Source organism: Halichoeres trimaculatus, unplaced genomic scaffold (genome assembly GCF_033239565.1).
Source record: "Halichoeres trimaculatus isolate MK-OKI-2021-1 unplaced genomic scaffold, fHalTri1.1 fHalTri1_scaffold_23, whole genome shotgun sequence".
In the NCBI taxonomy this organism is placed as follows: domain Eukaryota; kingdom Metazoa; phylum Chordata; class Actinopteri; order Labriformes; family Labridae; genus Halichoeres; species Halichoeres trimaculatus.
This window is the reverse complement of record NW_027437201.1, coordinates 16,841,278-16,869,096: the sequence shown is the minus strand read 5'-3', so window position 1 is coordinate 16,869,096 and position 27,819 is coordinate 16,841,278. Positions and strand designations below refer to the sequence as shown.

Sequence of the window (27,819 nt, the reverse complement as noted above, 5' to 3'; positions counted from 1 at the left end):
AGCACTAGAGAGAGTATTAATCAGACAGTTTCCATCTTGTTGGCCGTGGCAGCCAGGGCCAACAGCATGATCATACACATAAATAACCGGCCCAACAGCTGGGCCAGTCAGAGGACAAACAAGGGCAGGAGACAAAAGGCCAGACACTGAATTAGACTGCAATTTTGTATTGGGTGAATCATGTCTACAACTCAGACTTATCTGTCTTTGACAAAAGTCTTCTGGTATCCTTTCTGGAGAAATAACACCCAACTGAATTAAGTGAAGTTATTCAGGTGTTGACTGTGCAAAAAAAACTTCCTTTGTGTTAGCTTATAATGTTGTCTGAAATAAGTGTGACCATGGTGAGAGATTAATTTATTTTATGAAATGTACAATATATTTTCTTGTTACTATTGTTTTTTTTTTATTTTCTATTTTTTATTGTTAACCATTGTAAAGCAGTCTTGGGTTCCTTCAATAATGCTATATAAACAAAGATGATACAATTATTATTCTTATCGAATGAAATGTCATTCTTCAGAAACACTATTATTCAGTTTAATGGCATACAGCTTCATTAACACGTGATGTCATCTTCTAACTAATAACTCAGTGATTAAGTCATGTGCCCCATGTACAGATGCTGTGGCCCCCAGCCCAGGAAGACCTGGTGTTCCCCCCTGTCTTTCTTCCCATATTAGAAGTTTTAGTGTGCAAGGATGCTGTGGCCCAAAACTTACATTATGGCAAACATAACACTAAAGTAGATACCATTATCAATGTAAGTTCTTACTTAGACTATCTAAAAAATAATGTATAATTTAATAAAATTCGTCTTTTCACTTACTTCATCAGGCCGGAGAAGACAATACAAAAACAAACAGTATTGCTAAACGCATGGCAAACGTTTCATATTAACAGCAAAAACCGTAATGTTACATTTAGAAAAGCAGGACTAATTTGTTATCCGTTTTTAACCGTAAAGAAAAACAAAAACCTCAGTTATTTTTGAACACCTGCTTCATTTTAATATTTTAGTCCATTTTAAATACACGTATTCTTCCATACACCACTGGCTGTGGCTGTGCTCCAGCAGTTGACGTAACGTTACGTTGCGTACCCCGGAAGCGTTCCTCTTTACCTAACGAGGTCAAAATGGCGGCGCGCTGCATGTGAAGGGGTCGGACGAGGTGATCGAAAGCCGGCTTTATGCTCCGAGAACATGTTCAAAACGCCATGTAGCAGACTGTCAGGTAATAGAAAAACCAGATATGAAATAATACAGAACGTACTTTAATATTACAGTCTGTTTTAACTTATACAGCTGAACCAAAGCGGTGAAGCTGAGGCGGAAGCTAGTTGTTAGCTTTAGCATGTAGCCTTCCTTATAGAACTTGAGATGTTATTTTGAAAGCTAGCTGTGACCTTAAATAGAAGTCAGACACATCTGTAAATACCAAAATCAGATAATGAATACCTGAATTATTACGAGATCACTCTCCCTATTAAGTTTAACCAATGCTTTGACAAATAGAGGGCAAAACGAGTGTATTCAGTGATGTTTATGTGAGGTATGTAACTACCATAGGCAAGTCGGTGTGAAGATATCTCTATTTTAAACCCACAATCGTACATCCTCTTATTTGATTCTCAAAAATACTCACAACAGTTTATGTCCACCCACAATTTATATTAATTTTAAAAACCTTAATAGAAATGTTAATGTTCACAACATTTTGCGACATTGTAACCTCCGTGAAAGTGTTACGTTTTCCTCCCTATAACTGATTTGTATCTGTATATACCGTAATGTATCTGTATGTTTGCTACACCTCAGACGATCCATTGTTTTCTGTCAACAAAATATGAGCATGTGAGGAAATAGTGGCACAAGTTTGACCTGTGGGCTCCCATTTTGAGTTGTTTATATGATTTTCTACTGTGGATAGTTGGAGTCATTGACAGCTAAACTGAATTATATTTTATGCTTAGACCTCTTCCAATTCGTCTGATTGTATTGTATTTTATTTATTGTTTACATGATGCAGTGACTGTCCCAGCAAGTTTAAATCTTATGGCTTATGTCGTTCTTTTTAAAGTTTTGTTTTTTAATTGTATGTGACTTTACTTTTTATTCAAACTGCATCAATTAAGGATTTTTTTTTGTTAAAAGTGTCACGCATTTTGAAGTAATTACCTAGTTAGGTCTAGAAATCATCCAGAAAAGTAAAAGAAATATTGCATAGATTTAAAATGTCTTGTTTTGATCCTTACCTCAGGTGGTTGAAGCTCTGTCTTTTTTTTAATCTCTCTTGTTTTTTTTTGTTTTTTTTATTATTATTATTTTTTTCTTATAGGTTTAGTAGGGGTGAGTGTCAAGCAGCAACTAATTCAATGTAACCACAGCACTCAAAGACTTATTCAGCTGCACAGAAGAGATCCGTCAAACTGGCTGACGTATCAGCATCTCAACTTTCTGAAACGCCAGGTAACTTTGGAAAGATCAGTATCATATTTGTTGTAGTTTTTGATTATTTTTGCTGCCTTTGCAGTGGTAAATGGTGGAACTGTCTATTATTAAATATTCTTTACCATACCCTGGGATCTGCAGTTTTTTCTACATTTAATATAATTGCCCCAAAATAAGTTCTTATATTTCATGTTGTCTGTGTATTTACTTTTCAGTATGTAACCAAAAAGAACAGCGAGCTTCACCAGCGAGCCATCCCCAAACAGGCTCCCGTCCTGACCATAGTGGATGAGAGAGATGACAGCATCGAGCGGCAGGTGCAAAGAATACCAACAATTGATCCTGTTGTCACAGACACAGTTTCACAGCCAGAGGATGTCACCAGTAAGACCCAGCTGGAAGAACCCACCTTGAAGGCTACCTCAGGAGATGTGGGGCTACATAAAGAGTCTGAGTCCAGTACGGTTATGACCTCGGAGGAGACGCCTCATGTCCAAGTGGAGTCGGAAGAGGCGAGAGAGGCGCGACTGGACAAACAGTGGAAGATGCTGAAAGTTGATGTGGCGGATTTGCCGGATATCTATGCCAAGCTTGCAAAAATCAAGCTTACAGGTAAAGTGAACAAAACATCCGCATGTAGTCAGATAATATAAAACACCTATAGGTGGGTTAATGCACAAAGAGAACAAGTTAAGCTACATCTTTTCTCCCCTTCAATCCACACTCCTTTTATCATAAACCACTCTCGCCCATATCTTGATTATGTTAGGCAGCACTTATAGAAAGACTATTTTAAATTTGTTTTTTAAATGTATGTCTTACTCTTGATTATTGATTTCAGCCCTGGTCGTAACAACTGCAGCAGCTGGATTTGCGATGGCTCCGGTGCCCTTTGACCCGGCCTTGTTCTTCGTGTCGTCTCTGGGAACAGGCCTGGCCTCTTGTACTGCCAATTCCATCAACCAGGTCAGTTCCTCTAAAGGAGTTTCTACACTTGTAGAGCTGTCGATGAGGTTTGCACTCTGACTTTTCAGGATCAAACCTCATGAAGTCACTCAGTGATGGACGGAGATGTAATTTGTTGAACTGTCAGATTTGGCTGAAAGTACCCTTTGTTATCAGTGCATCTGAAGCAGAAAGAGTGGAAATCAAATTCTGCTGGCTGACAGAAGTTATGTCAGTGATTAAATGCTTCTGATGTGTTGAGTTAGTTATATTTGTGATGATAATTAAGACCGAGAGGAAAGAAACTTTGATTTAAGGCTGGTGACGGTGGGATTGCAGTAGCACGTATGTCATGGGATTGAACACAAACTCGGCATCTTTTAGGAATATCTTTTAACATTTGCTCTATGGTTGTAAGACAGATACTGTAAAAGTTATTGGAGGAAGAGTTACAGCAGGTGTATCTTATAAACACAGTGCAAAATAAATAAGTAAACACAACTTTTAACTCACATTACAGAAATCCTTGACAATCCCAAACACATGGTTTGTGTAATTGCTTCAAGAATTGCAGTAAACAGCACACATGTTCTCAGTCGTAAATCTGTTTGGTTTTAAGCACCAATTTCCTTTTGGAAAGAAAGTGGTGAGGACTCGACTCGGAGCTGGAAGGATATCTGTTGGTATTAAAACGAATAACACATTTCCTTTCTTGTCGTACAAGAACATTAGTTAACTTGTTGACGGAGTCTTGCGTCCACTGTTGTAACACTCAAATTCACCCCTTTGTTCTAAGAAATGTTCCCCATTTTTCATTCTGCATTCCTCTTTTACTACGTAGTCCAAAAATGCACCTAGCTGACTGTAACGCTGTTATTACTTCCCCACTGAAAGCTTTTTTTAAGTCTTAAACCAAAGAGATCCAGTGAGCACAGACACTCAGAGCTAGTTATATAAGTAGAGCCTCCTTGTGTTGTCCAATGTTGTCATCATACGCAGGAATTTGCTCCGTGACTCACGGATATTAGTATAATGGGTGACCTCTCCCTCAGCCTCAGATTGAACTCTGCGTAGTCGTGTCTTCACCCTGTAATTTGGCAAAGGCCGTGATTACGCTGCAAGTTCCTGCCCTAAGGGCCAACAACCCCCCACTAAGTCCCTCCATGAGTGTTACTGCAGCTGTCTACATTGTGTTTTACAGTGTTGTGATTCCTCTGATGCACTGGGAATGGAGAATTGGCTTTTCATGCAGAGATACAATTGATTGGCCTCCAAAAATCAGCTACTTTCAAATAAATCACAACGATGACAAAAATGAGTTTTCTGACTGTTCAGTGTTTGTCAAAGCTCAGCAATCAGTGTCTCTACAAACACTTGGAGCCAGAGGGGTTCAGATCTGTGAATGAGGAGGAAAAACTGACACCAGAGCTTCTGTAATGGTTTTACAACAATGCCGGAGTTCTTCATGAGACTGATATGAATGATCCTGAACCTGAAGTCGCTCACTGTAATGGAGATAAAGTGTGAACTCCCCTCTGTGTCACCTCAGGGTGGCTTCTGTGGATATAAATCTGCAAATGTTAGCACAGTTTTTTTGTTGTTGTCGTGTCTGAATCGTGTCAATCAGCCCACTGTTCAGGTTAAAAATGGTATTTTTCTGAAACAGAGCTCCACTAACTCCTCAGTGCTCCTCCACGTCACGCTGAGCAGGTGTGTAAATACCCTTCAGGTATTTGAAAAATGCCCCCCTCTCCTCCTGCCGCTGAGAGTGGTGTAGACTGGAGCTCTGAGACGTTCAGAGCGATGAGTGATGAAGAGGCGGCTGCCTCTGTTCACTGTTTGTACCCTGGGTGTCCCTTTATCTGCGGGCCCACCCTCACATCAGGCCTGTCAGTCTTCATTTTCTCCTCTAACGCAGCCTGAGGTTAGGATACCACACGGCTTCATATTTCATTGGAACAATGTTGTTTGCCTTTCACGGCGTCTTCTGGCTTTCTTCGGGCAGGTCTGGTTTCAAACTTAGAGAAAAAGAGGAAGTTGAGAGCAGAAGAGGCTCCAAATTTAGGAGCAAATCAGATCAGTGTGTGTCAAAACCTGATGGAAGTTCAAACTGTCAGAGATCATTATTTCTGGAAATTGTTATTTTGTGGCATCTGCAGAAGTTTGACATCTTTATTAGTCTAACTTAAAATCACAAATCAAAGCAAGATTTGGGGAGATTTGCCTGGAAATTAAGCTAAAAACGGAGTTAGGTCAGGATATGTGAAATCATTCCAGCCTTCGTTTCTCATTAACCATGCAGCTAAAAGGCGCTGTATGTCTGGTATTGTAGGAATGCTTCTCATGGTTTCTGTAGATAAATACACACTGAATTGTAAAGAGATCCTGGTGGAATATTTCTCTCTGTTTTCATAATGGTGGTATGTGTGTGTGTGTGTGTGTGTGTGTATTAGCCTGAAATTCATCAGAGCTCCCTCCGTTTGAGGCCAAGAGCTCCTTTTTTGTGGCCGGTATCTGGTATGTGAGCCCGAGCCTCCACATTCTGCTCTCTAATCCCTCTCTCTATGTAGGGACATTTTGCGTGTCATCGTGCTCTTAATTGGCCAGAATTGGAGATGGGATTATTGTTTAGAAAATTAGCCACCTGTTTTGAAGTGAGGCTGACTTTGAAGGAGTTTTTTTTGACAGTGTCGTGCGAGAGGACATCTTTGATGTCAGAGGTGGTTGAAAGGATAGACCTCATTAAGGAGAGTAAGTGTATTTGTTTTTGGTTGTTTCTTGTCTCCCGCTGCTCGTCTGGTATGAAAAGTATGTGTCTCTGTACGTACGATGTTGGTGTTGCTTTGTTTGGAGAAGAATGTCATTTTCCTGGCTCTAATTATACACACACAGGCACGGAGGATGTCATGTGTGACACGTAATTGCCTGTTGCGCTGCCACTATGGCGTACTCTGAGCTTTTTTACAACACACTAACACGCTCTTTTTTTAAGGCACACCCGCACCTGCGTGTGATTGATCTCAACACTTTTCTCATGTTTGTTTTTCCTAATCCCTCAAAGAAAAGTAGAGTAAAGAAGAAAAATAATCTAAATTTCCCCTTCAGATCATCTGCCAGTTTTATTATTTCTTTAATTTAACTCTCTTTCATCTCTAAAACAGGTGCTTCAGTGTTGGCGTGGTTAGCCGTGATCAAAGCTAAACGTCTTTTTCATACGAAGAATCAAACAAAAGCTTGACAAACAAATCAAGGCAGAGAAAGACTCAGCTGAGGATGACTTCCTATAGATTCTGCTGCTCGGCCCTAATCCCTTAATGCTCTGCATCTAAAGAGGCTGAGGAGTGTGCGAGTCTGCGGCCACACAGCTGTCGAATTACCTCCAGGAAAAGAGGAAAATGCCTGAAGGGGATGAAAAACGCTTTGGCTCTAGAAAGTGGCAGCCAGACCTTCATAGGAGCTGTCAAAAGCCAAGGCTGCTCTTTGTCCCATTGGGAAGTGGCCGCAGGGCAAACAGAAATGTTGTGGTTTCCTTTAAAATGTTTCTCCATTTAGGAAACTGACGGAAGGGTGTAAGCACTCGAAGTCACGTAACAAAGGCATTCGGCGTCTACAGTTTCTCACCACAGTCAGGAGTCTTAATGCTGTCATGTCTTCAGATGAAATCAGGAAGGACAGTCAGCTCCGACTGCAAAGGGACGTCGTTGTTAAGGCATCCAGTTCAAGTAGCACTCATGAGCTGGTAGTAATGAAATGTTCTTGGCAGGCAGTGAGACTATCCCTGGATCCTGTATGGACTTCATGTGAAACATAAAGAGATGTTTTTTAAAGACCCCTGGGCCCCACACCAGGCTTCACCTTCCCAGGTGCTCCAGCCGTCATCACCTTCCAGTCCAGCAGCTACCTCAGCTAATTGGATAATTGGGTCAGACGAAAGTTTCATTCAGGAGCCTGAAGCCCCCAGCAGTGACTCAAAGACCAGATCTGCTTTGTTCCTGTCACAGAAGTCCTTCTCTGCTGTTTTGACAGTGGCTGCAGTGTAAGTCACACCATGTCAGCTCTGTGTTTGTTTTGACGAAAACTGGAGCTGGCGTGCTTCGCGGCCGCCGACTGTCATTCCCGCTTTCGTGACCATGACAGTCGGTCTGCTTTTGTGTCTGCGTCTCTCGTGTGGTGAGCTGTCTGAAGCTGGCACGCACAAGCGAGCCCCCACAAGCCCCCAGCCCATCCTGTGCTACCACTCGGAGCTACGCCCTCCTCTCCTGTCCTGTGCAGGCATGCATTATTTACCCTGCTGCATGCCTTCTTGGTCACTCTCTTACAGTGTAGGTGCATGACTGAGCACATGCGCGTTATCAGCAATGTTGTATTTACGTTTTAAAGAGATATCCTTTTTCTAAACATTATCAGAAGGCAAAGGATTTCACTTTTTATGTAATCAGAGAAGCAAATGAGCCTTTTTTCTTTAGGACATCAAAGTGATGCAAAAAGTTAAATTATCATTTTGACACAATTTAGATAATTTGTACAGCTAAAAGCGTTTAACCATCCAAATAAAGACGAAAACTCAAATTGATTGCTCTCAGGGTTTCTATTAGTCTTTGTACAAAATGCCCTGTCATATAAAATCAACCCATCAAGTGGGAGCTCGTGCTTTAAATTTTAAAAGGCTCCTGAGAGTCTAATGGCACCACAGGATGCTATTTTGAGCTCCCTAATGCAAACCAGGCCATGATCTTGACCACATTTCCTATTGTTTGCAGCGTGAGGCATTGATGCAAACACTTGAGGTTGGAAGTTTTCTTTGGTCATGCTTTCTATTGAGCTCACCCTTAAGGCAGATGTACATAAAGCTCTACTGGAGCACATTTACAAGCTGCACTTGGTGAAAGTCTTTCAATTACACTTGGATGAATGGGTTAACATCAAGAGGGTGAAACTGTGTAATGTTTATATAATGGTTGTGACACTTTTTTTTCATTCTGGCTTCGTGCTTCACTGTATTTGATCTAAAATGAAACACTCATGTAAAACTCTGAATGCTTACTGTTAGCTTTTATTCGAGGCTGTTTACGTCCTCACTAGCTGAAGATTTAGGATGTTCCCCTCTCGTACATCGTCCTCTATTTTTAGGGGGGACAAAGTAATCGGACATGTCGACATAAAGCACTTTTCACGTCCTACATAAAGTCAAAGTTACCTTGTAGCTCTTGCAAGAAATGTTCAAGGCTTCAGAGAAACTCTTATGTGCTTGAATTTTAGGACATCCATCCTCTCCGGTTTGTTGATTTGAAATTAAAACAATTTACAGTCAGCAAATCTTTTTAATCCAACAGCTCCAGCTTCTGCTGTCTGTAAGTTTTATGTCACACGGCTCTATATTTGATTTACTCCCTTCACCTCTCACAAAGTTGGCTCATACTGCACTCTTCCTCGCTAGCTTTACTACACCAATATTTTCTGTTAGCGCTCTGTGAACAGACTGGGGGTGCAGATAGCGCTCAGTGGGTGGTGGTCGTCTACCTCAGGCTGAGCTGGCGGCACAGTTTCTGTTCCCCCCAACAGTCAAGGCTGCCTCGCCAATTTTCAGAACAGGGCTGTGCTCGTTGTAGTTTGGGGTGCCTCTTAAGAGGATCATTAGTTGAAACACGACCTCCTCGCTGCTAAAACCGCCCTTCAAAGACAATGAAAACCTTCCACCGCTGGATTGGAGTCTGCTCCCTGCTGGGAAGCAGCGACAGAAGATACGCTTTCAAACGCATACTGCAGGATACCTCCACCATGATGACATAGCCGTATTTTTTGTGCAATTTCTTCCTTTCTCCTTGAGAATCACCCCCCTGCTGCTCTCCTACCAGAGTTCATTTGATGAATTGCAGGAGAAACCTTCAAAATCATCCCTGTACTGAAGGTGTTCTGTCAGTTTAACTTGTGTGAGAAACTTCAAAGGTGCCTAAAAACAGATGAAGTTGTAAAAAGCGTCAGCGCTTGTCATATTAGTTTCACTAGCTGTGTGCTAAAATTGGTCAGAAGTGTTTTTTCTCTGCCTCAGGGTCGTGTTTTTGGCCTTTTTTGGGCTGAACTCATCAGAGGATTAGCCGAACTGCTGATTTAAAATGAAAATCCCTGTTTTCTGACAGCTTTGTTAAAACAAAAGAGGAGCTGATCTTTGACATCCATACCAATAATTTTTTTGTTCCCTGCTCTCATCCAAGCTGTTACTCAGCCTGGGAGGAAGATGAAATTCTTTTTTAATTGCACAGCACTAAAAAGACTTGATGGGTATCTGTCTGTGGTCACTGGATTAAAGTGAATACTTAACCAGACAGCTCTGTTAAATAGTTAATTCTTATAAAGGCTTTTGTCTCTGTCGACTACAGGGTGACAATCCGCTTCAAACCGTGTAAATGAATCTCCTGCAGCTTCAGACGGAGACAGATGCTTCCCTCTGATAAAGTCATGGAGGGTAAATCCATCTATTACATACCCCCAGAGATAACGCCTGAGGGGAGACAGAGCAAACACTGTTACCAGGCAGAGTGTGGCTGAGGAGGAAATATACAGAGAGAGGGGAAAATCTGGTTCTAAGTTTTACATTCAGTTATTTTTATTAGGGCTGAATAATGAATCGATTTTAAACCGACATCACAATGTAATAGAGTGCAATTTTCAGATCGCAAAGGCTGCAATTTAAAAAAAAAGTTTCATGTACACAGACCTGGAGGGAATATAGTATGTTGCACTTGTTCTCCCTTAAAACCAACAAAAGTCAAAATGCTGTTTTTTTTCTGGCTAAAAAAACCCTGTGGGCTACAAAGATCCATCCAGTAGATCGTAGAGCCATACCCCTTGGTCCCTTTTTTCTGTATGGTTTGTTACTCTTACTGACAACTGGAGGTCAGTAAAATTTCAGTGTTCTTTTTCAATTAAGAAATGCAAAAATACTTGTTTAAATGCTAACAATATCTTTTGTTGGTTATTCATACTATAAAATGACTTAAAACTTGTGTTAACTGAACAATGCAGAAGATAAAGGCCCCCCCAAATATCGTATGCTAAATCACAATCCCAATATTGGTCTGAAAGAATCGCAATTAGATTATTTTCTAAAATTGTTCAGCCCTAATTTTTATCATGGCTTTTCAATTGAACAACATCAAAAAGTGGGTTATTAATAATGATCACTTTATTTTACATAACCAGTATCAGGAAATAGAGCCAGTATAGCTGTGGTAAGACACACATGTTTTTATTTAAAGAGCATTAAGTTGATTATTTTTGGGATAATAAAGCAGTTGTTTTGCTCATTTAAATCCTGGAGAAAGGAGAAAAAATGTACTGAGGATGGTAACTGTAAGGTCTGATTTATTTATTTTAATAACTTTAAATCAGAACTTGGTTTAAAATGTTAAAAGGCAAACAAATAGGGTTGCACGATTCATTGGTATCATTATCGGTATCAGCTGATTGTTGGTCATTTTTTTTAACATATTGGTATCAGCTGATGTGTAAAAGTAGGTCAATATTTACTCATTACCTGACGGCCATTTTCAGAGCATCAGCAACAACCAAAGAGACGAAACATACTTTTTTGATTGCGGGGGCTCCATCCTTTGATCCTCTCCATGGCCGTTTTTTCTCACAATTCTGCCACTCTTTCTCTCTGAACCACCTTGACACATCTGTGTTGATATTTTTTTTTCTTTTTTTACCAATATTGATTTTGGTAAAAGTTATTTATCAGCCATAACAGCAATATTAATACTGGACATCCAAATCGGTGCATCCCTAGAAACAAACATCAACATTTACAGTCTCATATGAGAGACAGGTATTAAAAAACAAGACAAAACATCCAGAAGTCATTAAAAAAAACTTGAAGCAGGATATGAGGATGTTCAGGCAGAATCTCACCTGAATTTAAACAATTTTAAAACTGCACATTTGTTATCAAAGGCATCTTGTAAGCCCCAGGGGCTCCCGTCCCCACTGATCTCTTAACTATATTTTCTTTTTCATCCTCTTGAACTTGATCCTCTCTTAACACAAACACCCTGACCCTCCTTCAAAGGAAGACAAGAACGCCACTCGTCAGCATCACGTCGTCATCCTTTGTCAAGATCACAGCGCTCACACGCGAGGTGTCTCTCAGCGCCGCAGCTTGTTTGGGCAAACACACCTCTCCACAATAGAGTCACCTCCACCTGAGGGGATAAACCTGAGTGACTGACTGATGGGCAGGTGGAGCCCCTCCTTCTCCACCTCCCTGATTAGCCTCTAGTTTCTGACAAAACACCGTGATTATGAGCTTCAGTGGCCCATGAGGCAGGACGCAGACACCTTCAAGACCTGAGTCAGAGGAGGGGAAACCACCCACCTCAGCTCTGTCTGTCTCCACTGAACCTTTCCGTGTCTTTACCTTTCTACACCTCTCGCTGCATGAGGGAATGCCTGACCTCATGCAAGCTGAGTAAACGCTGTTAGACCAACTACGACACTCCAGCTGACGCGTTTGTTTCTCTGTTATTACTGCCTGTGAAAAAGTATGTCAGCACAAACACAAACAGCTGGACATGTTTTTGTTTATTGGTAGCAAACTAATACATGGGAAATGGTGTCTTACAGGGATAAAGATCAGATGTTGGATTTATTTTCCACAAAACTCAAGTTCACCCTCTCATGCTGAAGGTAATTTAGCCAAAGGCGAGCAGGAACACTCTTTGTAAAGCTGAGATCCGAGGATAATTAACAAAAGCAGGCCTGTTTATGGCGTGCCCGTGAGCTAACACCGAATGCTAATTTTAATCAAGGGGACATCAATGCTGGAAAACATGCATCGAGAGATGTTTTTAGGTGTGTGTCACATTTTCAGGCAGCTTATAAGTGAATATGAGTTAATAAGCCTTAACACAAAGCTGTTAAACTACAGTTTGTGCAACATGTGACTACTTTTTCTTTTTGTAAATTGTGAACAGCGCATAAAGGATTAAAACAATTAAGCTTTCATCCTGACATTAGCTTAAAAAGAGGAGTATTATATCTTAAAGCTGACTAATTGCTGGATTAATTAAAAAGGGATTAGCATTCATGTGGCCATCGGCTTATGCTAATGTTTTGAACACTTTCTTGTCTTGATTTGCTAAAAAAACAGTAATATTAAAAATTTGAAACATTTCTTTTACTTCAGATCCTGAAACCTGAGTAACATTCACAGAAAGGAACCGCACTGCGTCTTATCTGTTTATGAAAAATCGAACGCTGCTATAAAGTGCTCAGTTCCACCTCAAATTATGATGACATCACATTATTACCACGCAGACACCCCACATTTAAACTCACTGTAATTTCTCACTCCTCTGTAGTTGAAGTAATCATTTCAGCTTCTGCTCGTTGTACTTGAATTTCAAAGAAGGCTTTTAGCCGGTCCCCAATGACTATTATCAGACTAAGTTTCCTGAATCTTAACCGCCACCCAAGTCTTCAGTGCTTCATCGTGTAATCAGACGGCATACTTGGAATAGCTGAGGAAGTTACAGGTTATCTTCAGCATAAAAAGTATTTCTTTTTTACCCTTTTGAGAAAGATATCTGGTGTCTCAGTTTTTGCTTTTGCAGGCGGTGTAGTCTCTACACAAAAGAGCACAAAAGATGGTTCAATAAGTTTATTTTCTTGTCTCTTGTTCTTCGTCCACCTGTCGCCTTCCTCCAGTCTTCTCCTACCTGGGGAAGTCATCCAGCTGGGATGGGTGTGGACTAATGTCTGTCTCTGTTTCAAAGGAAACACCACTGTCTTATGATGACACTGCAGTCTGTCGGTTGATTACTGTTCATTACAAAGACCAAAGAGTGTGTCTGAGGATGTAAGCAGTCTGAACTCTACCTGTCCTAATCCTCTTCTGCTCCTCATACGCAGAAAAACTTTACCCAAACCAGCCTTTGAGATCAAAGATGGAGTTGTTTTCAGCCTCATGTCTTAACTTCTGTAAGTTTTAGACAGTTTTACTCCTTTAGATCTTACTTCACTTAAAAAACAGATTTGGAAACATCACTGCATCGTCAGCGTATGGTATAAATCAAAATTATACAACTACTCTTAACTGTGGGGTTTTTTTTCTTCTCAATGGCCGCTGTGATCAATTTTGTTTTGCACATTTGTTATGTAAGTTTTAATGGCATCCAGCTTTTCATTTTTTGTGTTACTCATACTTTTATGGCATTATCTGTCTGCCCACTTGCATTCGTCATAACGGCTATCATCACAAAAACAGCCTTGAATTATTCTGCCTGTGTTCGTATGACCATGTAGTCCTTCATTCAAGTACAAAGAAGTAACCACTGCTGTGTTCCCCTTCATTTCACACCTACACAACTGTAATCACCGAGAATCATAGACATCGAGGTGCTCGAGTACTTCTAACCCACACTTGTGTGTGTTACTCTGAACCTCTTTGTCTCACTAACCCATATCCTGGGGATTAAACGTTTCCGCTGTGCTCTGTAGTGGTACCGTGTGTGTGTGTGTATGAAGGGCTGTCCTGTGCTCTGCTCTCCCTCCTACTTGTAGACCTTTTATCTGCATGCTGCCCTGCTGGTAATTGCCAATGAAGAGTCGGGGTGGGTGGAGGAAGAGTGGTTCACGTTTCAGGAGCACACTGTTGTTAAAGGCACTTCAGCTCTTTGAAATGATCTCTTTGTTCAGGACTGTTTCATCCTTTTCTACGAGGAAATGAATCTTAGCTTCAGAAAACAACTGTGCAGTGTGTTACTAAGCAATTAGGTAAGATTAGCAATTTTTTTGTTTTGATTTTTTGAGATCTTTCTAGACCAGGGGTCCCCAAAAATATGGGTATCCAAAAAGCCTGAAGCACTGGTGTTCTGTCAGGTTTTACCCCCTTTTTTGGAGAATGAAATTCATTTCAGATTCACTGCTCCTGGTAAAAGCCTGGAGGTGTTAAACTCTGAAAGGTCGTTATATAAACTGCTCCCCTGTGTCCAAATTTGATTTTCTTTTGGAAAAGTCAGGATAAACAAGTTTTTTTTTATGCATAAACTGACCTTTTTTCCTTATGTAGTCTTTGTTTCTGTCTATAACCAAAGCTAACAAAGCTTTGACATCAATAGGAAACATCGTTAGAAACACCAACTCTTCCCAATCTGGGCTCACTCTCATGTTAAATCCTGACACGAAGATGTCCCCGCACATTCGCCGACAGATGGTTGACATCTCACTTTAACAACCTGTCAAGAAGCCAACTGGTTGTTTTCTACTTAAGAGGATAGGGAGAGAGGCGAGGGGACATGGAGAATATGGCAGGGAGAAGGATGGGTCTCAGGGGCACAGCTCGGGCAGTGGAGGAGGACCGACTCTGACAGGAACTTTGTCACCCTGTTCACACGATCCCATCCTGTTAACTCAGGAAAACAAGACTGAAGCTCACGGATAAATAATTCACTCCTGCTTTTTTTCCCCCACTGTTTACAGTCTGTTCTCTTGTTTTGGATGCATCAGCAGATGTTTTAGCTCCATATCAGCGGGGTTAAATCTTTTTCTATGTTCATGTTTTTGGACTTTTAATGACTGGAAGCTGAATGAGTTGCAGTAATCCTTAAAGAACAGGGCCAAGAAGAGATTTAAACGCTAAAAAAAATCACCTTTAGTGAACTGAATGTGTGTTATCAGAGCTCTAGTTTACAGAAACATGCCGCAGGGAGAACAGACTCCTGTTTGAACAGCCCGCTTTGTGTTCAGAGTTTTGGATCAGCAGCATGTTTTCACAAACAAACCTTCCTTGGACAAAGCCGGCATTAAGGCACCTGTGACCCATGTCCCAGCATGCCACTGTGCTCACCACAAACTGGAGATAAGAAGAAGAAAAATACCTCAAACTGAATAGTTGTTACATAGTTGCCCTACAGCTCACTGCACAGAAAGCTGTTATTTGTCCAAAAATATGAGGATTAAATTCTTCTCCCTCTGAGGTTGTCCTCATTTCGATCTTAAAGACTTGTTGAATGTCTTGATGACGCGCTGCTCTCTGCTCTAGGTCACAGTGAAGGCCTTCCTATGCTTCCTTACTTCTTATTTCTTCATGATCATCCAGACTGGAGCTTTATCTGTGCAGCATGAGAGCCACACACACACTTTCACACCCGTTCATGTCTTCCTGTGGTCGGACACAGCTGCAGAAGAAAAAATCCAAACACTCGCATTCCCTCAAACATACACACGGTCATGCACATGTCTCTTCTCCGACTGCACCCAAACTGTTGAGAGGCTTTCAAACTGCATGTCATGTCAGTAACACCCTCACAGATATTTGGGAATGCCCACTGATGGCGGAAAGAGACTGTTTATTTCTTTTTAAACAAGTGACCACACACTCACACGGCCTGGTTTTATGGATGCAGTGTGGAGAGAGCAGTCAAGTGTGTGTAGAGTTCAGTAAAATCACCAATGAGTGATATTCGTAAGAACATTAATTTATCTGGTGCAGAGTGAGTCACTGAGAGTTTAACTTGTCCTCCCTCTCACCAGGGGGCGCTGTGGCCAGGTCATGACACAGCATTACTGATTGAAAAGTGATATTATTTAACACAAATGCTCATTTATCTGGAATCTAAAACCGAATCCTTTCTTTCCTGATGACGCCATCAAAGCCTCCTTTGAAGAAAAGCAGCGTTTTAAGAATAATCCTCTTCATCCTTGTTTTGTGACTCAGACATTTCAGTGCATCATGTCTCTACAGTGCACTAAGTGTTCCCAGATCCTGCCCACATCTCCGCAGGCAGAAGGGCTGATCGGGGCAGAGGTAACGTGGCTCTGCTCTGCATTAATTGGCTGATTAACATAAGGACAGTTTAGCACTTCACTGTCCCACACTCAGACCATTAATCAAGGCCGAGGCTGTGCCAGCTGAACCGCCGCCAACAGCTCCACACAGACCACTAAAAAGAGAGGGTGGAGAGGTGTGGGTTCAGCTCAAAGGGAGATGTGATCCGCTGTTTGGCCAGACGGAGAAGTGCAGTCTGTGCTGTGGTGCCGAGGAGGAGCGGAAGGAGACTAATGTGTGTTGTTAGAGGAGCAATGTTTGGGTCGTTTACACTTCTCTGCATGCAAAATACAGCAGAACATAACAATGCACACATGTGCAAGTCACTGGATTCCTGATCTATGAGAAGATGTTGTAGCTTGTGATTATGTTTGTATGTCGTTCTTTTATAACTGTCCCTATCATTTTATCACATCAAAGGTTCTCAGAGGCCGAGGAACCTCAGGAACATCTGCCAGCTGCCTCTCTGCAGCATTCCACAGACAGATGCATGTCTCCTGTTTTTATCTTTCACATCCACTGCAGATACAGTAAACTAGATATTGTTTTTCAGCACTCAGGAAATTGAGGGGTGGAGATGCACGCTGTGCTCTTTTAACACGGTAATGATTTTCTGGAAAGCTTGAATTTTCCTTTTCCAACTTTATTTTCAACGAAACTGTTCGAAAACCTTCAGTGTAGAATATTTAATCATTCAATTGATGTGTTTTTAGCTTAATGGGAAACAAAATTATCATATTTACTGAAATGAAAGCATGTTTTTCTTCTTTGAAATCCATGTAAAAGAAAGTGGGAATGTCTTTTAGGGTTTAGCGCTAAAATGCTAATACCTGTTCAAGGCAGAGACAAGAAAGTGTTTCCTCTTCAGGCAAACTGTTGCTCACGACCACAGGACCAGGTGGGTGAAAGATGGAAAGACACAGTGATGAGAGTAAGGCTGTATTCAGACCAGAAAAGTCCTTTGGTCCACTTGTTTGGTCCGGACCAAAAGCGGACTTTATTTTTTCGTTTGGTGCGGTTCGTATTCAGATTGTACTTTTTGCAAGTGGACTATATTCTGTAAACACATCCACGTGTGTGACGATCACTGCTCTCATTGGACAGCACTGACAAAAGCGGCACACAGAGTACAGACCCAGAAATGGAGGTAAACGTGTGTTTGTGCTCTTATTAGAGCTGCAAAATCATTTTCAGTTTCAAGAGCAGCTCCCTTAAAGCAGGCTTAACAACACCGTTTCAAATTTTTGGAACAGCGAAGCCGTTCCTTTGCGTGTCGTGACCCACAACATGCTAGCAACAGAGTGACTAAACAGAAGACGGAGGATCAGGTATGAACCAAAGACGGTTAGGTTACGGTGGCTTTATAGGCCAAAAAGGCGCATGTATCCTGTAGTTAGTTCGGATGGACCTTGGTTTGTATTCAGACCTGCACCGGAGAACCACAAACCGCAACAGAGTTCGTTTGGAAGCGGACCAAGACCACCTTAAAAAGGAGGTCTCGGTCTGATTGTTTGGTCTGCACCAGGGTTCGTTTGTGTCTATGCATACCTGCATGGAAAGTCCGGACCTGCTGTTTAAAGTGGACCAAACAGTCCAGGTCTGAATACCACCTAAAAGTAGGCAAAGTTATTTTTCAACTGCACATTTTAAGACAGTAGTTTATCAGAGAAATTTAACAGCTGTTAAGCAGTGGAGGACACACAAAGCGTAACATCCAAATATGACAAGCCCAAAAAGATCGTCTTCAGACCTGCAAGAGTGTTGCTAAATGAACCTATTAACCAGACCCATCTTACTCCAGATAGTCTTCAGGTAATTTTATTTAATGTTGTTCAAGTGCTTCATTTACACGTGGGACCACATTTTATATCAGATATATGCAACAGATTGAGTTTTGAGTCACTGTATCACCAAATTTTCCGCCATGTCTTTGCATCTCCATCTTCAAACTCATCCCTTCTGCTTCTTAACTTCCTGCTTTCATTCTTCTGTTTCCACTCAGACATGCACAGGTCCCTGCTAACATTGTATTAAGTACGTAAAGTGTTCTGGGGAGCCGTTGTAAAATCAAAGCATTGTTCACATATTTCTGAGATTATTACTTTGACAGCTCAGTGGCATTTCAGTGACAGAGCAGCAAACCGGGGCTCTCCAGGAGCACGGTGGAATAACCTTAAAGTGCCAAACTGCTGCATGCCTCTGCTGCATGTTCCGTCTGTTTTTGTGACTTTTCTTTTCTTTGATTTGACTTCAATATGTCACAAACGTCTGCCAGCGCGGTTGAATTGACTTCTGAGCAGAGCTTAATCTATGTAAATCTTTTGGCTGCTTGTTTGTCAAGTGGCTGATCAGAGACGGTTCACAGTCAGCGTTGAAGGGAGGCTTTGAGAGCCCTTGTGTGTTTTTTTTTTTTCAAGTAGACTTGGCTCGCATGTGTCGGAGCGGCACTGTGCGCAGCTTTCTGTGGATGTTTGATTCTGCTGTTCAGATCCAGGTGACACACTGATGAGTGACGACTCGGGCTTCTTGTCGGGTTTTGCTCGTGCACCTGGGTTTTCTTGAATGGAGAGATGCAGAGTTTAGAGCAGCTGATGCTGAAGACACACAGCTGCTCAGATGTGTGTGAGTAAACAGTGAATGCATAACATGTAGTTACTTTATCTCCCTTTTTTCCAACTTCTTATTGATATTTTTACGCTCAGATAGAAGATTATAAAACAACTTTTATCCTGATAGGGAATGTCTGAGTTTTAGTTTGTAAATCCTTAAGTCGTATTTGCAATCAAGTTAACGTTTTACACACTTTGCCAAACAAAGCGATACTCAGGCCCCTGCTGTTTCTTCTGTATAAGAAAAGGAAATGCCTTCCTGCAGCCTGTTATCAGCCCGGCGGTTGGTGGTTGGTGGTGGATCACGTTCAGTCTTTGATAGCTCCAAGGATCTGGCAGCTGAACTCCCCCTCTCCTCCACTCCTCTCTTTGGTCTCTGCCTCTTTTCCAACCTCATCATCTGGCTGATAATTGTCGTTATAGTTCTGGGTTTATGTGCGTAATTGAAAGCAGCAGCAGACACCGTAACTTCCGGTTCAGTCTGTTTTTTAATGCGGTGCTGAGGGTGGAGGTTTGGTGTTGATTCAAGTGGTTTTTGATGAAACTATTGTTGTGTGATCCTTTGTTTATTTGCTGTGGTTTTGCCTACTTTCAAGTGTGTCCCCTTCCTATCCAGCTTTTCTGTCGTTGAGTGAATCATGAGTGGACTTCAGAGCTCACAGTAGGAACAGTAGCCTTTAATTTGATGTGTCATGGTGGGTCAGTGAGTGACGCAGGGAGATACAAAACAAACACGTTAACAGTGAAAATAATAAAAAAGATCACCTCAACTCACCCTCAAACACTGACAGCTCTCTGAAACAATCTGTGATGTATTTTATTAAAAAAAGACTCATTTTTGGCTCAGCACAGTATTTTTTTCTTTTTTTCTTTTATTACAAGTTATAAAAATAAATATGATGATTATTTACAGCTTAGTAACCTGGGTTTTTTGCAGATAGATGCCTTGTTTAACATCTATAGTGAAGCATCCTGATTAGTGCTGCATGATTATCGCAATCGCAATGTCAGCACATGCAATTATGTAATCGCAAAAGAGATTATCGCAATCTCTCAAAGCAAAAGTGGCATAAATGTGCTATTTTGAATACAAACAAAACAGTACTGTTGTGCTGTACATTGCTGTTTGTATACAGTAAGTTTGGATATTTTGAGAATTATTACACAATTAAAATCCTAAGTAATCCATCTCTGCTTTTTTCTTGATTTTTCTCCATAACCAAGCAAGTCTGTAGACTCATGACACAAATTTTTTTATTAAATCGCAATCGCAATATTGTCCACCTAATTGCCAATCGCACCTTTTCTCCAAATCGTGCAGCACTAATCCTGATCCTGACCTGCAGACCTACCTGGAGCAGCGCACAGGCATCCACACGAAACACAAACGGCCCAATCATTTTAATGCCGTTGCTGTAACACATGGCAGCGTCGGTCGGAAATAATGACACGGAGCTGAGAGGGCCGCTGATGTGAACCAGATGACGACTTAAAAGAGGGAGAAGGAGGGACGAGAGCAGAACTGGACAAACTGTGAAACGACAACACAGCAGGGCGGACCGACTTTTACATTTACGTCAGATCATCCGTGTGCACTAAAAACAACTTCATCCAAACACTGAAGATCTTGTGTTTGCTTAAGTTCCTGCTCTTTCGTCTTTTATTTACTGCACAGGTGCATTAAAGCTCTGCAGGGGCTCAATGCACAGAGCAGCGTTATGCACACAGACTAGTTTTTTATTTGTATGATGTTCTTGGAAACCAAGTCCAACCTTTTTATGGGAGCGGAGCTGCAGCGGGCTTGGCCCCGGGCCCGTCTGAGGCCTGCTTCAGCACCGCTCCAGCACCGCTCCACTCTGGCCCGGCCACAAAGTGCATATCTCTCTCGTGCAGCCTCTGACCTCCTGACGCATTTCCTGACCCCAGGAAATAGAATTAACACCTCAGCCTGGGCTTTTGGGGTCCCAGGGACATGTAACACAGCTGTCCATTAGGCAGACCCGGTCTGCTGCATCCCCGCGAGCTGATGCACCCCTGAAAGGAAGCAGGAGATTTTCCCTGGAGCTGGAAGAAAGTTTAACGTCTTTCTGGTCGCCTGTGCAGTTTCTAGAAACATCTTTGATCTATTTAAGGAGGCTTTGTGCTTGACACTACCTCTAAGTTTCCTCCTTGTGTTGTGACAAATCTTGTTCATCAGAGCTAAACAGCCGCTCTGAGCTTAATGTTCTACGAAATAGAAAGATGAGAGATGAGATTCTTGGCCTGCCTCTGGAGTTTCTCTAATCATACGGTGCCTTTCAGACATACTGAGTGCAATGAATCCTGGGTAGTGGGGTTTAAAAGGAGAAAAGTAGATTATGTGTTTATTAGATATTTTATGTGGACCATATTTCAGGAGATATGGATCCAGATATTCCTGCTCTAAGTGCTTTATCTGGTTTCTTCATTAGTCAAAGGCTCTTATGCAGGCAGTCGAACACACACACACACACACACACACACACACACACACACACACACACACACACACACACACACACACATCTATGTTGGTTGCTCACACACACACACAAGCACACACAGATTAGCCAGTTCCTGCGTTTAAGCACCCCATGTGTTTGCATTTTAGTCACACATTGCCGATCTCATGGGAGCACTTTGAAGCGTACTCCTCCAGAGCAGATCATAAAACAGGAGTATAAGTAGTTTTTCACATATTTGTACCCCAGAACGCCCCCAACCTGCACCACCAGCACCACCAGCACCACCTCCCACCTCCAGTTCATTTACTCTGCGAGTAAAGGGTGAAGACTTGGTTCTGAGATTTGATGTTTTCGAAGCAGCTCCTCACGTTTTGTTATTCTCCAGATGTTGAATCGTAAGACTCAGAGGTGAATGCTAAAGAAGCAACACATCTGATGCTGCAGACAAACATCCACATTATCATGATGGCCCTCCTTTGCAGCACCTCAAGTATTACAACAAGAATCTTTTGATTTCTCTGATGATCGCTGAATTTTTAAAAATTTCTCAATTTACATCTCTGCACTTTTTCCTTTTTTGTCTCATTTCTTCCTGATGTAGTGTTTTTGTGCATGCTACAAGAGATTTGTTTGTGTTTGTTTTGCATTAATCTCCTTCTGTCTTTGTGTCTCTGCAGTACTTTGAGGTGCCCTTCGACTCCAACATGAACCGCACAAAGAATCGTCCACTCGTCAGAGGACAGATCAGGTACAGCTGGAACATCTTTTTTTATGATTGTTTTATTTTGAAGGGTCAAAGGGTCAGTTGGCCATTTTTGACCATGTTTGATTTAACTGTTATATTTCCTGTGACTGTGAGGGACTTGAAGACTAGGCAATTTTACATGCTGGACATGAACCTAGCATTGCAAGTTTAATATATATTGAAGAAAAAAAATTGTTAAATTGAGAAATTTGAGATTTATATTATCATTAAATTTTATGAGGTTGATATTTTTTACCACATAAACAAAAAAAAGTGCCGGAAAATGGTACCATTAAGTACCCATTGCCAGGTATTGGGCATGGGTACCGTATTGTCTCAAATGTGAAAGGTACCCATCCCTACTGGTGTTATGTTAGGATTTTACAGAATAATTGTCATGACAACAACTTAACTACACACTAAACGCACTTCACTACACACCAACAATGTAATCCAAACACGCTAAAAGTCACAAATTGATCAAATCTCACTTCTGCACATACTGTGTCTCCCCCACTCATGTATCTCCCAAATCTTCCCCTATCTCCTAGAAAACATGTAATTTTGTGATTGGCTGATGTGATGCACTTTCAGCCTATAGGAAATGAGTGTTGTGGGTTTTCTTCTTGCTAGCACTCTCAACAAATTCACCTGTTTTTACTGTTTCATCCTACACAAAACGCAACAGCATCCCGCAAAAAGCACAGGTTCATTGTTTATCATAACTCTGGATTTACTCGGCCTATCAACACATTTCACAATCTCCCAAAATGTGTCCGACGACCTCACAGGGTTGAATAAGATCACATCAATGCTGATTTCACCCCCTACTCTGGTTTGTCGTTACGGATCTTATGCCAGATAGAGCAACAAGAAGCAGCAGTAACCATCTTCTGCTCTACACCTGTCAGGTGTAATAACAGCTTGTTATCAGATAAGGAAGCAGGATGGATGAGGCTGAGGTCAGGGTGTAGTTTACCTTCTCACCATCCTCCCTCTGCTACCTCCTCTGTTTAGATCTCAGATAACCTCTGCATTAGAGCTCAGTGAACTACGAGCATGGTCGTGCTCCGGATAAGCCCGTCTCCGGACATACAAACAGAGACTCAGTGACGCTTGAAGCAGAAAACACACCAACAAACAGCATGTCCACATCAGCCTTCATCTGCCAGGAAATGCCTCATATCTGTCCTTCAGCTTTTATTCAGGAGAACAAAAAACGCTTTCTAAGAGTTCATACAGCTTTAGTTTAAACAGCAGTGTCACCACTTTATGACTCAACAGTTTGAGAGTAACAGACCTGGACTTTGACCCTCAGCTATCTCCTCCTAGTTTGAGGCATTCTCCGCTGACATGCTGTTTAAATGTGAACTCTCATGCTCTTGAAACGCTGATTGAAGACGTCGTCTCTGTCTAAACACTTTCAGGCCGTCTCTGACACGAGCCGTGTGTCGTGTCTCTGAGACATCACATCTCCTCACTTGTGTTATCTGCTGTAGAGGCAGATGTGAGGCTGAGAGGAGACTTCAGAAAGCTGCAAATTCAGAACATAGCACTTCAGATTGATGTAAAGGCAAAAGAAACAGTCTTCAGTGTTTGACTCTTCATTGTCAGCTTCAAGGCAGATGAGAAAAATCCATTCTTGGAAAATTTCAGGGTCAGACTTTTCTCAGTTTTTCAAGATTTTCAAGATCTAACGACCCACCTCAGGCTGTGTGACACACTCCCTCCCCTTGAACCCCGCTGAGCCACATTGTCACCAGCCCCACCTCAGCCCACATCAAACAAACGTGACACCACTAATCACATTAATGCCTCAAAATAGAAGATTTCTCTCTGCATTTTAAAGAAAAAAGGTCAAGATTTAATCTCTCCTTCTCTTTAATTTATGGAGCATTTACTGGTGAATTTGAACCAGACCTCGCCATCACTGCTTTCAATAAAAGACGAGAAGAGGAGGAGGAGGAGGAGGAGGAGGGAGTCTTGATCCGGCTAAAAGCCTGAGCCTTGGTGGTTTTTCTTCTGCTAGTTTTGATCTCTGGAGTGTGCACATGCTCTTCATCTCGCAGGGCTACTTTTTTCCTAAACTCTTATCAGATGAGCTTCCCGTTTGAGGCTCGGCCATGCTCGGGCGCCGACTGTCAGTGTGTGGCCCCCGTAGAGCTACACGTGTGTGTTTGATAAACATGTGGAGCTATCTTCGTCCTGTCTGCTGTCTGCACAAGCCCTCAAACTTTTATCCTCCCCGTCTTTCTGCGGGCAGAGCCGGCCTTTTGTCTGAGCCTGATCCTCGTATTGTAGCTGACATTTTATCAAACAATCCTCATCTTTTCAAACCTTCCTCCGTGCATTTTTCCCCTTCTTTTCTGATTTGACTGATTTTCCTCTCCATTAGTCCCCTCCACGCCGTCTGCTTTGCTCTGGCCTGTGGAGTCCCTGGAGTCACGCTGCTCACGCTGGCTGTGAACCCGCTCACAGGCTTCCTGGGCGCCCTCAACATCTTCCTCTACACCTGCTGCTACACTCCACTCAAGAGGCTCAGCATCACCAACACCTGGGTGGGAGCCGTGGTGGGAGCGATCCCTCCGGTCATGGGCTGGACGGCTGCTACAGGATGTCTGGAGCCAGGTATGAACACACAGCTGAGGTGTGAGGTGTGTAAAATAAATGCTTGTCATCATGTTTCCTCTCAGCGGAGAGGTCACTGAATTCGAGAGCCAGCAGACTGAAGAGCTGTATCAGAACACGGCGTCTGAGAGGCTCATTCTGCGTGTTTGTTGGACATGTGAAGTGTTCTGTTATGGCAACTGGGTGAAGTGTGTTTCATAAAGTGGTCGGCGTGTCCCTGAGAAGAGCTCACACAAGTGAACAATCATGAAACAAATATTTAGTTGGCTCTTAGCTCATGTTTAATGGATTTACTAGCTTTTGATGTGTACCATGAAAGGAGGTTTATTTAATGTGATCAGAGCTGATTTCAAGACACGAGTCCATTAACATCAACCTTTCCATGAACGCTTTGAATTATGATTTCTTTCAAATGTTTAGTTGAAAAAATAAAGTCTGTATGATTAAGAAATTGTTGCTTTTCTTCCAAAGTTCACAGCTTAAAAGTTTTACGGCGTCTCCTGGCCTTTAATTCAGCGTGTTGAGTGTGAATTAAAGGAGCAGCACATTAATTTCAGTCCCTCACTCAGATCATTAATCCTCTCCCTCCGCGCTCTTTCATCTACCCCCTGCAGGTGCCTTGTTGCTGGGTGGTTTCCTGTACAGCTGGCAGTTCCCCCACTTCAACGCCCTCAGCTGGAACTTGAGGGAAGACTACTCGCGCGGCGGCTACCGCATGATGTCCGTCACCCACCCTGGCATGTGCAAGCGCGTGGCCCTGCGTCACAGTGTGGGTCTGATCGGCCTCTCCACGTTAGCGCCCGTCATGGACGTCACCACCTGGACGTTCCCCGTCATCTCCCTCCCCATCAACCTGTACATCAGCTACTTGGCCTTCCGGTTCTACTATAAAGGAGACCGCAACAGCGCCCGCAAGCTGTTCTTCTGCAGCCTGTGGCACCTGCCCATGCTGCTGCTGCTGGCGCTCACCTGCAAAAAGCAACGAAAAGATCCCGAGAGCACAGCTTCTTCACCTGTGACGCTGCAGAGCTAGCCTCATAGATACAGACCCTTCATTTAAGTGTCCTCTTTAACCACTTATTCTCAGAGCAGCTGGATGATGGACGCATTATTTAATCTGTTTAAACTTCTCGGTGCTCAGAGCTGATCAGGAAATATGAGCTGGAAGTGTGTGGATCAAACAGAAAACACAGAATTATAACACATTTCAAAGAGTGTGTGCTCACTGTATATATTCTGTATTTATTTATGTAGGGGCAGTTCCTCTTGATGTTGTACTATATGAAAGGACCTTGTACAGTGTAAATTGCTCCTCTAGATCCACAGAGATCTTTGTCAGAAGGTTCACAATGCATCGTACAAATGCAGCATAGAGGAAGAAGAGGTTTGCGTGGCTAAGTTCAAGTTAGCGCTGTTTCCTGCTCAGGATTTCTGTCAGTCGAATCTGAAGTAGCTGCTAAACCAAAGCAATGATTTCTTTTTGTTTTGGTTCGCCTGTTTACTGCCTACCATGGTGTTCACACTTAACGCAGCTTAAAAACAAAAGAATGATTCGACTGAGAAAAAATGAGTCTGTTGATGATTTTTAGTTGACTTCTAGGAAACAGCTTTAACAAAAATGCAATGAGAGGATTTAAGTTTGTTTCCAGAGTGTAAAAATAGAGCGAATATAAACTTATTCTAACAAAGCTGTTTGACTTTGACCTCAACCCTGTTACTTGACAGTTTCTACGCCTCATTGTCTTTCGCTGCACAGCAAACACACTGATGGCTCATTTGTATAACGCAACACGGTTAATTCAACACGGTTGTGATGCACCAAAACAAAGGGAATATTTAACCTCTGTGGGAAACACAAGGGCAGATATTCTCTGACAATAAACACGTCATGATTGTAACTCAGTCTCCTGTGTCATCATTTACTCTCCTGCTGTTTGCACTCACATCAAACCACACACAAACCTCAACCACGTCTCGTTAGGTGGCGGTGCAGACTCCACCTTATATTTGGATTTAAGTTTCAATTAAAGCCTCAGTGGATCTTTGGCTTTAAGCACAATCCTCGCCCCTCCTGTAAGCGCTCTTTAACAGGCCACCTCTGCACCTGTCAGTCAACATGTGCTCCCCTTCCGCCCTTTACCCCTAGTTTTGGTATTTGGTTACATTTCCATCACCGCAGTCGCAAAAACAAGCCGCCCCTTCGCGTTGCTGCCATCCTCGCTCCATAAAAGAGGGGGGCTGAGAGACTTAGCCAAGGCCGGAGACCTGAAACGGATCGACATCCTCGTAAAGTGTTCGACCGGATACGGAGTTTCATATCAGAGGGTGCAACAGAGCCAGCTGTTACAGTCAGGGGACAAACACACATGTACGCCCAACCTGCGCTTGGATTGAATGTCAGACAGTCCTCTCTGCCTGTCCTGGTTCACAACATCTGCTCCTAGAGGTGCAGGGATGGCCCCCAAGTTCCTGATCCTCACAGGAAGGAGAACACTTCACTCTCTTTAGTTTTCTGGAGTTACGTTAAAATCTTGATCTCATTAATAATATTTCAGACACATTGCTGAGCTCCTAACCGTCGCTTGAGGCGGTTTACACACAAAAGACGACTTTGAGCTGCTGTTCTTTGAAATTATAACTCAAGAATATCTGGGGAGTTCTTCAAAAAACTGTAAGAAATTCAGTTGTTGTGCCAAAACTTTGAGAAAAAGTTGGATTTTAAAGCCTCTGTCTTTGCTCAAACTGTTTTTATTTTTTAAAATCCTCTGGGATGTTTGAGACTTATTTTGCAAAGTGATGCAAGCGCAGAGTTTTACTCTCTGTTAAAATCCTCTAAAGAAAATTCAGAGTAATAAAGTCATGATTCTGTGACATTGAATCTAGTTTTGGAAGTCATTTATGGGCTGAAATGGAAACTTGAAACCTTAGGAATGAGTAATAAAATTAATGCAAATGCAAAAAATTGCTCCATTAAACTATGTTTTTCTGTGAGGTGGTGCCGCTGTTGTAATTTATTTTCATTTTGTGATGGAAACTTTTGCACAGCACTATCCAGATATGCCTAAATGCAATTTTATGGTATTTTCAAACTTTGTAAATTATGCAGTTAGACCGTGACGTTCTTTGAGGCT

The 27,819-nt window shown here is 42.1% G+C and overlaps 1 protein-coding gene across 1 annotated transcript; it reads left to right on the top strand.

Moving 5' to 3' along the window:
- Positions 1-1,060: 1,060 nt before the first annotated feature.
- Positions 1,061-26,573, top strand: cox10 (cytochrome c oxidase assembly factor heme A:farnesyltransferase COX10). Its single transcript, XM_074662567.1, has 7 exons — positions 1,061-1,235; positions 2,340-2,470; positions 2,668-3,064; positions 3,294-3,418; positions 21,993-22,063; positions 24,456-24,688; positions 25,303-26,573. The coding sequence occupies exons 1-7, from the start codon at positions 1,205-1,207 to the stop codon at positions 25,719-25,721; spliced, it is 1,407 nt and encodes a 468-aa protein (XP_074518668.1). The 5' UTR covers positions 1,061-1,204; the 3' UTR covers positions 25,722-26,573.
- The last annotated feature ends 1,246 nt before the right edge of the window (positions 26,574-27,819 follow it).